The 13,494-nt window shown below is 45.8% G+C and overlaps 1 protein-coding gene across 5 annotated transcripts in view; it reads left to right on the forward strand.

Moving 5' to 3' along the window:
* Window positions 1-5,487, forward strand: part of TMEM250 (transmembrane protein 250) — an 8,224-nt gene extending 2,737 nt beyond the window's left edge. The window contains exons 2-4 of one of the 5 annotated variants that reach the window (XM_039911789.1): window positions 293-310; window positions 3,468-3,594; window positions 4,789-5,487. In XM_039911789.1, the coding sequence (XP_039767723.1) occupies window positions 4,876-5,346 (471 nt within the window). In that variant the 5' untranslated portion in view covers window positions 293-310; window positions 3,468-3,594; window positions 4,789-4,875 and the 3' untranslated portion in view covers window positions 5,347-5,487. Of the gene's footprint in view, window positions 1-292; window positions 311-2,786; window positions 3,595-4,788 lie in introns of those variants that run through there. The other 4 variants (XM_029063634.2, XM_007657948.4, XM_029063635.2 and 1 more) reach the window with 4 other exon arrangements.
* The last annotated feature ends 8,007 nt before the right edge of the window (window positions 5,488-13,494 follow it).

Below are 13,494 nucleotides of genomic sequence, written 5' to 3' on the forward strand. Positions count from 1 at the left end.
TGTCACACTGGCCCCTCTGAGGGAAGACTGTGGATTTGGGACCAGGTGAAGTGAGAAAGGGAGCAATAAGTTAATCTTGTGGGTTTGCCAGCAAAAGAAAAGTGAGTAATCTTCATTTATGAATCGAACCAGAGAAGTATTTCAGGACCCTGGTACTCCCCAAGCTACCGCTCTTCTGGAGGCCATGGCTAATACTGGGAATGGGTAGACAATTCATCATGAGCGCATAACTTTCATCTTTTCATTTTATTTCTATTTATTTGTCCCCTCTCTGTGGTTGTGCCCTTGCCAGAGCCGAACTTATGTCAAGGTGAGAATGCCGTTCCTTTATGCGGGGAGATACTGAGGCCTCACCAGCTGATATTTTTGTTAGAAAGCAATGTGCTTCCACCAAAATAGTCCAAAGACTGTTTGAGTGGGACTTGATCAAAAAAGGCATTTTGATATATAATAATGTTGGTATTTGTTAAGCGCTTACTATGTGCCGAGCACTGTTCTAAGCGCTGGGGTGGACATAGGGGAATCAGGTTGTCCCACGTGGGGCTCACAGTCTTAATCCCCATTTTACAGATGAGGGAACTGAGGCGCAGAGAAGTGAAGTGACTTGCCCACAGTCACACAGCCGACAAGTGGCAGAGCTGGGATTCGAACTCATGAGCCCTGACTCCAGGGCCCGTGCTCTTTCCACTGAGCCACGCTGCTTCTCCATATATAAGGGTAGCCTGCACACGCTTACAATGAAGAGGTGTATCTTCTGTCCGGAGTGAATGATTTAGCTCTGTCAAGTCCAAATCCCTAAACTTTTGTGAATGGTTAATACTTTACCAGACAACTCTTAACAAAAGGCAGATATTCGAAGGATCAGGGTGTATGCCTGAGAGTTTAAGGAAAAGTGATCTGTCCAGTGAGTATGTTGGTAAACTCGTGGGGCCCTGCCATAACTTCAGTATTTCCAAATGTCTAAAATTATAATAGAGCGCAGAGGTATTTGAGAAGTACTATTAATGTTGGTATTTGTTAAAGTGCTTACTATATGCAGAGCACTGTTCTAAGTGCTGGGATAGATACAGGTTCATCAGGTTGTCCCACGTGAGGCTCACAGTTAATCCCCATTTTACAGAAGAGGTCACTGAGGCACAGAGAAGTTAAGTGACTTGCCCACAGTCACACAGCTGACGTGGCAGAGCCGGCATTCGAACCCATGACCTCTGACTCCCAAGCCCAGGCTCTTTCCACTGAGCCACGCTAGTACTATCGAATAGCATCTGTCAGTATCACTTGGAGCTTCTTAAATTATACTTGGTGAACTGTATTCCGCCAGGTGCTTCGTACAGTGCGAGTGCACAGTAAACACTCAGTACATGCCTTGAAAGTCACCGTGACTTTCCAGAAGATTATCATTATTATTTTTGCACCTGTTAAACCCTTACTCTGTGTCAAGCACTCTTCTGAGCGCTGGCTAGGTACAAGTTAATCAGGTTGGACACAGTCCCTGTCCCACATGGGGCTCACAGGCTAAGCAGGAGGAAGAACAGGTATCGAATCCTCATTTTAAAGATGAAGAAAGTGAGGCACAGAGAAGTAAGTGACTTGTCTGGGGTCCCGCAGCAAACAAATGGGAGAGCTGGGGTTAGAATCCAGGTCCTCCCCGGCCCGTGCTGCTTGTTTCTTTCTGGTATCTATTAAGTATTTTGTGCCAGGCACTGTACTGAGCCTTCATTCATGCATTTATTGAGTGCTTACTGTGTGTAAAGCACTGTACTAAGCACTTGGGAGAGATTAATGCCACAATAAAAAGACACATTCCCTGTCCACAATGAGCTTACAGTCTAGTTGGGGGAAGATACAAGAGGTAGATACAAGATAATTAGGTTGGACCCAATCCCACAATACGCTCACAATCTTACTGCCCATCTTGCAGGTGAGGCAGTTATGACACACAAAAGTGACCTCTCCAGGGTCACACGGCAGACAGGTGGCAGAGTCAAGATTATAACTCAGGCCCGCGCTCTTTCCACTAGGCCATGCTGCTTCCACTGACTGATTGATTGAACCATACTCTGGGCCACCTAAGATGTACATGCAGGTGACAGTGTGGAAAATGAAAGAGTGCTCGATCAGTTGGTATTTATTGAGCATTTCCCGTGCACAGAGCTCTCTGCTGAGCACTTGGGAGAGAGCAGTGGAAAGCATGCTCTTCGCCCGGGGAGACTGGTAGCCACAAGCCATCCACAAAATGCCGTGGCTGCTGACACAATAAACTGTGGAAGGAGAATTAAGGGTAGACACTAAATCTTGTATATAAAGGGGAGAAAAGAGAATGGAAATATGGGTATAAGAATAAATGCTTAAATGGTAGTGTTGGGTCTACTAACTGTTTTGCTCACCCAAGTGCTTACGACAGGACACGACGGAGTGCCTTGAAGCCTGTAATGGTAGGGGTGGATCACCTGGGAAGTTTATGAGGAGTGGGGACATGTGCCGAATGATGTTTTTGAAAAATGATCCCGGCAGCAGAATGAAGTATGGACTGGTGGAGTGGGGAGCGACTTGGGGTTAGGGAAATCAGGGAGGAGACGAGGATTTCCCCTAAATGTATCGTCTGAGGAGGCGGGAAAATGGGCTAATTCATTTATTTATGTCTGTTTATTTAGAGAAGCGGTATGAGCTTATTGAAAGAGCACGGGCCTGGGACTCAGAGGACCCGGGTTCTAATCCTTCCTCTGCCACTGTTTACCGTTGGACCTTGGACAAGTCACTTCTCGCTGCTTCACTCATTTGTAAAATAGGGGTTGAAAACCTGCCCTCCCTGCTGCTTAGACTGTGAGCCTCATGTGGGATGGGCTGTGTCTGATGTTCATATTACTGTACCCGCCCCAGCGCTTAGTACAGTGCCTGGCACATAGTAAGGGTTTAACAAATAGCCTAAAAAAATTTTTAAAGTTACCCATTTACCACAGTTGTGTATCTACCCAGTTTGCTTAAGTGGAAAAGTCGTTTTGAAGATGGTCAATTATAAAGTCCCAAGTCTTCCATGAACTGGATCTTTTCACAGAAATAAATTCATTCATTCCATTGTCTGGATTGGGTGGTTGCACGGAAGAAGATGAAGCTGTCCAAAAGAAAGTCTGGAGAGTAAAGATTTCTCCACCTAACAATAAAGACTCCCAGTGTAGGTGACCATATCTTCCATGGCTGGGTAATATATCGTAATAATAAGACACCAATTTATAGAGAGAGTGAGGAGACTGCAGAAGGCACCATTTGTTTAATAATAGTCTCTGATGAGGGTATTGTCGTCTCATAATTCCCGGAAATTGGCATGTCCAGGACACGAGGTGAAGTGCAGAACGGCTAATGGACGTACGTTAACCGATGTCAGACGAGAGCAATTTCTGCTGGAACAGATGTTAACATTATAAATCTTGAGCACTGGAGAAGAATAAAGGTGTTTCATTTATCTTTAGGAGAAGGTGAATAAACAGCTAACTAGTAGTGCCAAGCAAACAAAAGAAAGTGGGTTGTAGTCTAGAAATGTCTTCCGGACACTGGGCCTGTCAGAAGAACTTTTGTGAGTCAAAACCTGGTGGGCAGGTATGTCTTGCAGTCCGTGTGATTTTGTTTTTACTAGGAAACGGAAGCTCAGTGTCTTTCTCTAAATTGTGCCAGGGCCCTTTTGATCTGGCAACCTGAAAGTTGAAAACACTTCTTTTTCCTGTTGGTTGCCAACCTTTTCATGGGAAATATATCAATTAATTAATCAATCGTATTTATTGAGTGCTTACTGTGGTGCAGAGCACTGTATTAAGCACTTGGGAGAGTACAATTTAACAGATTCCCCACCCATAATGAGCTTACAGTCTAGAGGATGAATTTACATGGTTTCCAAGTAAAATGTTGAAATGGGTGCATGTTTGTTAGCTTAGTAGTTGGCATCTGAATGCCTTGATTTTTTTTCTAAATGGAAATGAATTGGTTTTTTTCCCCATTAAGTAGGAGAGGGGACTGTTCTTTATCTTTTGACAATGGAGTTGGTCGAATGGTGTAACTCGCCGCATCTTAATTTTTCCCCCATGCAACAAAGCAAAATACATTTATTACCTATATTACCTCTCAGAGATCCTGTTTCCTGTTAGGAAAGGTTTGAGTCCTTTAAAATTGGCTAATTAGATCTATAAATAGAAAATAATGTTTTGGGGGATTTTTTTAATGGTACGTAAACGCTTACTGTGCGCCAGGCACTGTAATAAGCACTGGAGTACATACAAGTCAGTCAGGCTGGACATAGTCCATGTCCCACATGGGGCTCCTAGTCTTAATCCCCATTTTACAGATGAGGTAACCAAGGCCCAGAGAAGTAGAGTGACTTTCCCAGGGTCACACAATGGACAAGTGGTGGAGCCAGAATTAGAACCCAGGTCCTTCTGACTCCCAGGCCCGTGCTCCATCCACTAGGCAATGCTGCTTCTATGCTGGGTAAAAGGAGTCACTTAGAATGCCCCAGTATTGGCCCCTAGTGAAGGTTCAAGAAGTAGTGTTACGAACAGTGCTCGGCACATAGTAAGCGCTTAACAAAAACCATCAGTATCATCATTAATATCTTCAGTATTATTTTTCATTAATGAATGGAAGAGGAGAGTTGCGGGGGAAGGATATCAGGAGAAACTAAGGTTTAAGTTTGTAGAAGAAATGTCCGAGTCCCACCACCGAAACTTCATTTCTCTGAAGGAGATACGTTTTTGAAATACGTTTTTGCCTTGTTGCTTTTTTTTTCTCTCCTTTCTGCAGGCATGTCTCATCCTGGAAACCCAGCAGAGAATTTACAGGCGTAGCTACGTTCTCCACTCCGTTCCCCGCTAACGGACGAGCCATGCTATGCACCCAGCCCGTCCGCCTGTAGGACTCAGTGAACCCCGCGGGTGCCCGATGCCTGTAATTCCCATACCCCGGCGTGTCCGGTCTTTCCATGGCCCCCACACCACATGCCTGCACTCTGCCTGTGGGCCGGTAAGGACCACTCACTTAGTGCGCACCAAGTACAACAACTTCGACATCTACCTGAAATCTCGGTGGATGTATGGATTTATCCGCTTCTTGCTGTACTTCAGCTGCAGCTTGTTTACCTCCATCCTCTGGGTGGCTCTCTCCATCCTGTTTTGCCTCCAGTACCTTGGCATCCGCATCTTTCTGCGTTTCCAGTACAAGCTGTCTGTCATCCTCCTCCTGCTGGGGCGAAGGCGGGTTGATTTCAGCCTGATGAATGAGCTGCTCATTTATGGAATCCACGTGACCATGCTGCTGGTCGGGGGACTGGGCTGGTGTTTTATGGTCTTTGTGGACATGTGACCAGAGCGAAGGGAAACAGGTCCGGACAGCCGGGACCGACCGACCGACTGTCTGCCGTCTGAATACCCGTCTCTCCCTTTCGTTTTATTTATTTATTTATGACCGATCTATGTATATGCAGTATGTGTCTCTTTCTTCTTCTTGGGAAAGGCAACGACCCGTCTCTGGAGTGACGTGCCCTGGGGAAGGACATTTTGCCCCAGTTCTCCTCCTGCCAAAGACGGGTTTTGCACGGTACCAAAACAGCAAGAAATGCCCTGATCAGAGGTAGTATTTTCTTTTGCCCTCTGACCATCCTACTGTGTTGGGGCAGGAGGGGAGAAAAGGAAAGGGCTGTGACTTCTTTGTAAGGGGAAATTGGGGGTCTTCCTTCCCCTCTGCCCCCTCCCCCCCCCGCCCAATTCCTCTCTGGCTCTAAATTCCCTGCACTGCACCTGTATTCTTACCCTCTCCTCTCTGCGTTTTTACGTTCACCCTTACTTAATGTAATGCAGTAGGGTCCTATTTATCAAGTCTGCACTTTGGGGACCTTGGTGTGGCTTCCCTCTTTTTCCTTTTCTCCCCCCGCCTCCCTCCCCACCGGTTTCACAGCGGGTGGGAGGGGTGATTTTCTTGCTTCCAGAGAAGCGGGAGATGCCCCAGCTCCGCTCTGTGTGCTGACCAAGGAGCAAATCTGGGACGGGTCCCCCTGTCCCTCCCTTCCCACCCCCAGTTCCTCATGGGCTGAAGCGTCCACTGTCCCTTCGTGTTCCCCAACTCCGGTTCCGCCTTAGGAAAAAGTTGGACTCCACTTTTAGCCACGCAACGCACTGCCATCCCATCATTCGTCAGGCTCCCGGCTTCACAGGCCAAATGCAAAGTTCATCTTCCTTGCGCTAAGGAAGAAGCTACGCGTCATTTGGGGGTCGGGGTGGGGGGAGGGAGGCATCTTAAGTGGAAGGACAAGCATCAGGTTGTGTCCATGAACGTGACTAGCTTGACTGCATCGGTTCTGGCCAAGGTGACCCACAGTTCCAGCTTCTGTCTACTAGTAGCCCAAAGAGATCTGTAGGTGCCAAGATATAAGTTCAGGGATTCCAATAATGATGCCACAGCTCAGAGGAGGAGAGGGTCCTGAGGGGGGACCCTGTCGGTTTTAGCCATAACAGATTCCAAAACGGGGCACGGCGCGAGGTCTCGGTTCAGGTCGAAGGAAAATGGGACAATGCAAAATTTTCAACCCATTCGAGGGTGGTGGGTGGGGAAAGCAACGCAGGGGTTCGGGCTGCTTTGGGGCTGGGGACCCTGAGGATTCCATTATTGGGAAGGAACTCTCAGGATTGAGTTAAGCATCTGAAATAGCTACCGGAGGCCTTTCGAAAGAATGTTCAGAAAGAATGTTCAGGAGGCACTGATAGCATTATGCAAATGATAAGCAAACATTTTACTTAAAAGCAGCTCTTACGGGCTTTAAGGACATCTGAATGAAAATTCAATCTCTGTGTCTTCGGGGCTTGTCTGCTCTATATTTCCAGCCTAAGATGCTCTGAAAGCATCTAGGCTGTTAAAGATGAGATGAGTTCAGGTGGATCCAGAGATGCAGGAACAGATGGGAGGCAAAGGAACAAAGATCCTGTTTTCATTTTAATGCTCTCATCAATCAAGAAAGAAGAGGAATTCAACACATTTTTCAATCATGGAAATGATTTCTATCCTGACTTGGCGTTCACAATCCCAAGGATAGTTGGTGTTTTCACAGAGGGGTGTTTTTCTATCTACAGTCCATGCTATTTATTGAGCTCTTACTGTGTGCAGAGTCCTGTACCAAGCCCTTGGATCTGCACTATACTGAGTGATTATGGAAACTTTAGAGCTGCAGTGGCGAAATTATGGAGCAGGAGAAATCATTGGTAGTCCCCGATCCGGCCTGTTCACGACACTGGCCTCAGTATTTCCTGTCTTCTGTAGATCAAAGGAGAGGCGAGAACTGGATCTGGGGAAGAAACAGAAGCATTGTGGCCTAGTGGAAAAAATACGGGCCTGAGAGAGGACCTGAGTTCTATTCCCGGCTCTGCCACTTGTCTGCTGTGTGACCTTAGGCAAGTCACTTCACTTCTCTGGGCCTCAGTAACCTCATCTATAAAATGGGGATGAAGACTGTGAGCCCCATGTGGAACAGGGACTGTGTCCAACCTAATTAGCTTGTATCTACTCCGGTGCTTGTTACAGTGCCTGGCACGTAATAAGTGCTTAACAAATACAATTATTTTTATGAAAAAACCCATAGCTAAGGTTAGCCCCAAAGTTAATCATGAGAAAAGCATCCATCAGAGAGGGGAGGGCAAAAGGGAGTTTGTGGCAGGAGCGTGATCTTTGAACAGGCTTTTAAAGTTTGCTCCAGAGCACAAGGCCAGTTCCAAGTCAACTGAATAGACTTGGGTAAGCAGGGTTGTGCAAGGAATTGATTGTGTTGCCTGAACTAGTCAAATGGGCTGAATTGATAGCTTTACATGCATTGACCCCATGCCAAGTTGCTTACTTAAATTCCAGTGCACTAGTCGAGCAGGTTGATTTTTTTTTTTTTTTTTTTTTTTTTTTTTTTACAAAAGTGCTTTTTTTCTGTCAAGTTACATGACCTAAATTCAACAAAACAGTCACACCTTGGAAGTGGAGCTCCTGATTGGTTGCACTGATTGATGAGTTAGGTCCATGTGTGCGATTAACAAAGTTGTAATAGCAGGATGAAACTTGCTATCTTGCCTATGAATGTATAAACAGCAATGCAAGTGTTGGAATTGTACCTTGTTAGACTTTGGAACACAAAAAAACAGCTCAGTGTTTTGAGTGCCTGTTAAATTCTTTATGAAACGTACCACCTGCATTAAACTTATTTTTTTAATGTGTTGACGAAGTGATTACTTAAGTCCTGAAGATGTTTTAGAAGCCATATTTTTTAAAAGAAATCCTGATAGATACAACCAAACTGCTACTCTGTTTCCATGAGAGCAATGTGAGAAAATATCACTTAATGTCTTCTTTTTAGTTACCGGTTTCCCTAAGCTTCGGGATAGCTGTGTAACTGGAGGAACATTCTCCCATCTCATTTTTTTTTAATTTCATCTCCCAGCTCTTTTAAAATTAATTCTCTGTTCCTGGTTTGAAGCAGTCATAATGCCCAGAAAATGTCATTTCCAGGGATATTTTGGCCAGTAATACACCAATGAAAATTGCTAGACATAATATTTTTCTGGCAACTAAAAACTATATTTAAATGATATCACAAAACTGTTCAGTGTTCATATTGAATATTTTAAAATTTTGTGGGTTTGGAAGCCAGATTCTTCAGAGGTGAGTGTGAGTTTCCGGCCCAGATGTTGATCCCTAAAATGAATCGTGGTGGTAACCCTGGTTCAGAGAAACTGGAAATGGAAAATGCAGATGCCCCTCTTTCCCACCCACCCTCATCCTTCACCTCTTTTGTCTCTCACCTCATTTCAAATTTATTGCCTTTGCCTTTTAGGAGCCTGTTGATTTTCAAATTCATTTGTCTCTAGACTGTAAGCTCATTGTGGGCAGGGAACATGCCCCCCAACTCCATTGTATTGTAAGCTCGTAATACGGTGCTCTGCACATAGTAAGCACTCAATAAATGCCATTAATTGATTCAGATTACCCCAGAATTTTACTTTTGATCCAGGGTAATTTAGACCCAGACTTCTTTCCTGTCACTGTCGTTAGCACCACCACCATCCTCCCTGTCTCACAAATCCATAACCCTGGCATTATCTTCGATTCATTTCTCTCATTCAATCCACAGATTCAATCTGTCACCAGATCCTGTTGGCCCTATCTTTGCTACATCACTAAAATCTGCCCTTTCCTCTTCATCCAAACTGCTACCCTGTCAATCAGAGAAGCAGCGTGGCTCAGTGGAAAGAGCACAGGCTTTGGATTCAGAGGTCATGAGTTCAAATCTCACTCTGCCACTTGCCAGCTGTGTGACTGTGGGCAAGTCACTTAACTTCTCTGTGCCTCAGTTACCTCATCTGTAAAATGGAAATTAAGACTGTGAGCCCCACGTAGGACATCCTGATTCCCCTGTGTCTACCCCAGCGCTTAGAACAGTGCTCGGAACATAGCGCTTAACAAATACCAACATTATTATTATTATTATTATTAATAATCCAAGCACTTACCCTATCCTACCTTGATTACTGCATCAACCATCTTGCTGACCTCCCTGCCTCCTGTCTCCCCACCCCAGTCCCTATTTCACTTGGTTGCCCGGATCATCTTTCTAAAAGAAATGTTCGATCCATATCTGCTCGCTCCACAGGAACCTCCAGTGGATGCCCATCCACTTTCGCCCAACTAAAACTCCCAGGGCTGGAGTTCAATCAGCTCTTAATTTCCTACTACAAACAGGCCTGACCTTTTTGCTCCTCTAAAGTCAACCTACTCACTCTACCTCAGTCTCCTTTACCTTGCCTCCGACCCCTTGCCCATGTCTTCCCTCTGGCCTGGAACTCCCTCAGCATTCTTATACAATAGACACCGCTCTCCCCATCTTTGAAATCTTATTAAAATATCTCCAAGAGGTCTTCCCTGACTAAACCCTCACTTTCCCTACTCCTCCTTTCTGTGTCATTTATGTATTTGGATTTGTACCCTTTATGTACTTGAGTCACCCCACCTTCAACCCCACGGCAGTTATGTACGTATCCATAATTTCTTTCAATGCCTACCTCCCATTCTAGACTCTAAGCTCCTTGTGGGCAACTGCCAACTCTGTTGTGGGGTACTCTCTGAAGTGCTTATTCAGTGCTCTGCACACAGTGAGTGCTCAATAAATACCATTTTTTATGGTATTTGTTAAGCACTTACTAAGTGCCAGGCCCTGAACCAAGCGCTAGGGTAGATGTAAGCTAATCAGGCTGGACCCAGTCCATGCCCCACATAAGGCTCCCAGGCTTAATCCCCATTTTACAGAGGAGGTAACTGAAGCACAGAGAAGTTAAACGACTTGCCCAAGGTCAACAGCAGATGAGTGGCAGAGCCTGGATCCAGCTGTGCAAGGTGGGGCTGCCCAGATTGCCTTGACTCTTCCTGACTCGTGCTGGTGGGGGGAGGAATTGAAGACCTCATCTCTGATACATGTCCAGGTTAGCAGTTACAGTTTTACCTGAACAACAAAGACTGTCCCGAGAACAAATCGAACCTGATCCTCTCCGTACATTTTGAAAGGTTCCAGGTTTAGGGGAGATGTACATTTCTTAAGGATTCTGACAGCATGCTTAGCTTTTACAAGTTTTGCGCAGGAACTCACATAAAAAGGGCCAAGGTGTGCGGCTTGGGGTAATGGAAAGAGCAAGGGCTTGGGAGTCAGAGGAACTGGGTTCCAGTCCCGGCTCTGTCGTTTTTCCACTGTGTAACCTTGGGCATGTTGCTTTGCTTCTCTTCTGAAAAATGGGGATTCAATTCCTGTTCTCCCTTCTATTTAGACTGTGAGCAACATGTGGGGCCTGATGATCTGGTATCTGCTCCAGCACTTAGAATAATACTTGGCACGTAGTAAACACTTAAATATCACAATTAAGGTGTGAATCTTACTCATCCAGGTCCTCCAGGCCTCCTTCATGCTTGGACTACGGTGCTGGTTAGTTACCAGATGTACCATTTGCAGTGCAAATAAACAGAAGGCAGGATTTTGTGGAAAACACCTCATTTACTGATTAAAGCCCTATTCAAAGGAAGGTCCTTTGGGTCCTCAAAAGACTTGCATAGGTAACTGCTACTCTACTTAAGGGGCTGTTTATCTATTTCTAGAATCAGGAGACAGGGTAGAATCAAAACTACAGTAATTAGTGGGAGAGATGTATGAATTATCTTTGAACCAAGTCAGTGTATGGAGAAGGGCAGATTTCCTGAAGACAGGGGAGTTTTCACATGAGGCTTCTTATTTGGGTTTATTTATTAGCTCATTATGGACTTGGCAACACAGAGGAAACGGGAGCGACTGCTGCACTTGAAAATGATGGGGGCTTGGAGTTAAAGTATTTTATTTGGGGGGAAGGCAGCGAAGTAAATTTGTGTCAACTCCTGAATTCCGGAGAGATTTCTTGCTTGCTGTGCAGCAGCAATATATTAAGGCTGAAAGATGAAATGAAAAAGATGCAGATCTCCTGCCTACAAAGAAAGCGGGAAAAGGTCCCTTGTTCCAAGCCTGTTTTGGGCAGAATCTCACACTTTGGACCAACTCCTTCCATAGAGGACAAGCCAGAAACGACCAGTTTGAAGCTTCAGCAGAAGGTATTTGGATTTGTGTAGGCACGGAAGCCCTTCCGGACTGGGTTGTCATATGCCAGAAAGGGGAACTGTGAAAGGTTGTGGCATCTCTTTTGCTAGTGAGCTTTTGAAAAAAGGATACGCTTCTCTGACTGGGTTGTTTGATGTGGAGGCCTTGCCTGGAGGCAGAGGGATGGATTGGATAACCTTTCAAGATCCTGTTGGCAAAAATCAATCAGTCAGTGGTATTTATTAGGCACTTACTATGTGCACAGGATTATACTAAGTGCTTGGGAGAGTACAACATCTCAGAGTTGGTAGTCACGTTCCCTGCCCATAGTGAGTTTACAGTTTAGAGGGACCTTACCCTTTCTAAACCCAATAGAGAAGCAGAGTGGCCTAATGGAAAAAGCAAGGGCTTGAGAGTCAGAAGGTCATGGGTTCTAATCCTGCCTCCGCTACTTGCCTGCGTTGTGACCTTGGGCAAGACACTTCACTTCTCTGTGGCCCTGTGCCTCAGTTACCTCATCTGTAAAATGGGGATTGAGACTGTGAACCCCACAGGGAACAGGGATTGTGTCCAACTTGATTTGCTTGTTTCCACCGCAGCGTTTAGTCCAGTTCCTGGCACATAGGGCTTAAATATCATCATCATTATTGTTATTAATATTTTAGGGCCAGGCTGGGTACAGTAGTGTTTGTGACAGAGCACAGAGGGATCCCCACTCCTAAAATCCAGTAGAAAATGCTGTTGCCATTAAATGGGGAAAGCACATTCTAGATGGGTAACCTGAGTTTATAACTATTTGATAGTCCAGCACTTTCTTATTTGATAGTCCAGCTAGGGGGTGAGGGAGGGGAGAGCAGAGCTCACTTCAGACCCCGAGCTAGGGGGTGGGAGGGAGGGGAGAGCAGAGGTCACTTTAGACCCCGACTATTCTGAGCCATCTCGCTGAAGTGTCTGCTCACCTATCGGAACCTCACCCTCAACGAGGAAAGTGAGCCCCAGGCTCCTTTAAGCTGCTGTTTTTCGGAGTTAAGAGAAAGAAGCACTGCTTCCTCCCATCTTATACAGTGGCAGGTCGTCCAGCTTTCTTCCCCCCTCCCTGCCCCCCTTCTTCGTCACCAGCTCCCCTCAGATGGGAGTGAGAGCCGGGCTTTCGGCCCACACCTTGGCCTGGCCTTTCCTGCGTAGAGAGGTTTACCCGGGAGAACGGGAAGAGAAGGCTTGTGAACCTCGGGTCTCATCTGGGGCAGGATATTGATGTTCTGTGACCTTGAGAGAGCTTTCCCGTGCCTTCTAGAATGTGATTGGAGAGTGGGGAGGGAAAGAGAGGGAGGGAGATGGGGATGGCACAGTATTTAAGTGCCGATTCAGCATTCGCTGGGGAGAGGAAACTTGCTTCAATCTGCAGAGATGCCAATGGATATTTTTTTTTTCCTCTTCTGATTTGGTGTTTTGGAATGAGGCCAAGCTCTGGCTGCTGAGATCCATTCAAGAACTCCTGCCTCTTCCTTCCAGAGTGGGCATCACTTTCACTACCTTAAAGATTCATTCATTCATCCAGTCGTATTTATTGAGCACTTACTGTATGCAAAGCACTGTTCTAAGCGCTTGGGAGAGTATACTACCACAGCAGACACATTCCCTGCCCACAACAAGCTCACAATCTAGAGATCCTGAATCTAATATAGATAATGTTGGTATTTGTTAAGCACTTACCATGTGCAGTGCACTGTTCTAAGCGCTGGGGGAGATACAGGGCAATCAGGTTGTCCCATGTGAGGCTCACAGTCTTAATCCCCATTTTACAGAGGCGGTAACTGAGGCACAGAGAAGTTAAGTGACTTGCCCACAGTCACACAGCTGACAAGTGGCAGAGC

The sequence above is a fragment of the Ornithorhynchus anatinus genome, chromosome 4 (assembly GCF_004115215.2).
Source record: "Ornithorhynchus anatinus isolate Pmale09 chromosome 4, mOrnAna1.pri.v4, whole genome shotgun sequence".
NCBI lineage: Eukaryota > Metazoa > Chordata > Mammalia > Monotremata > Ornithorhynchidae > Ornithorhynchus > Ornithorhynchus anatinus.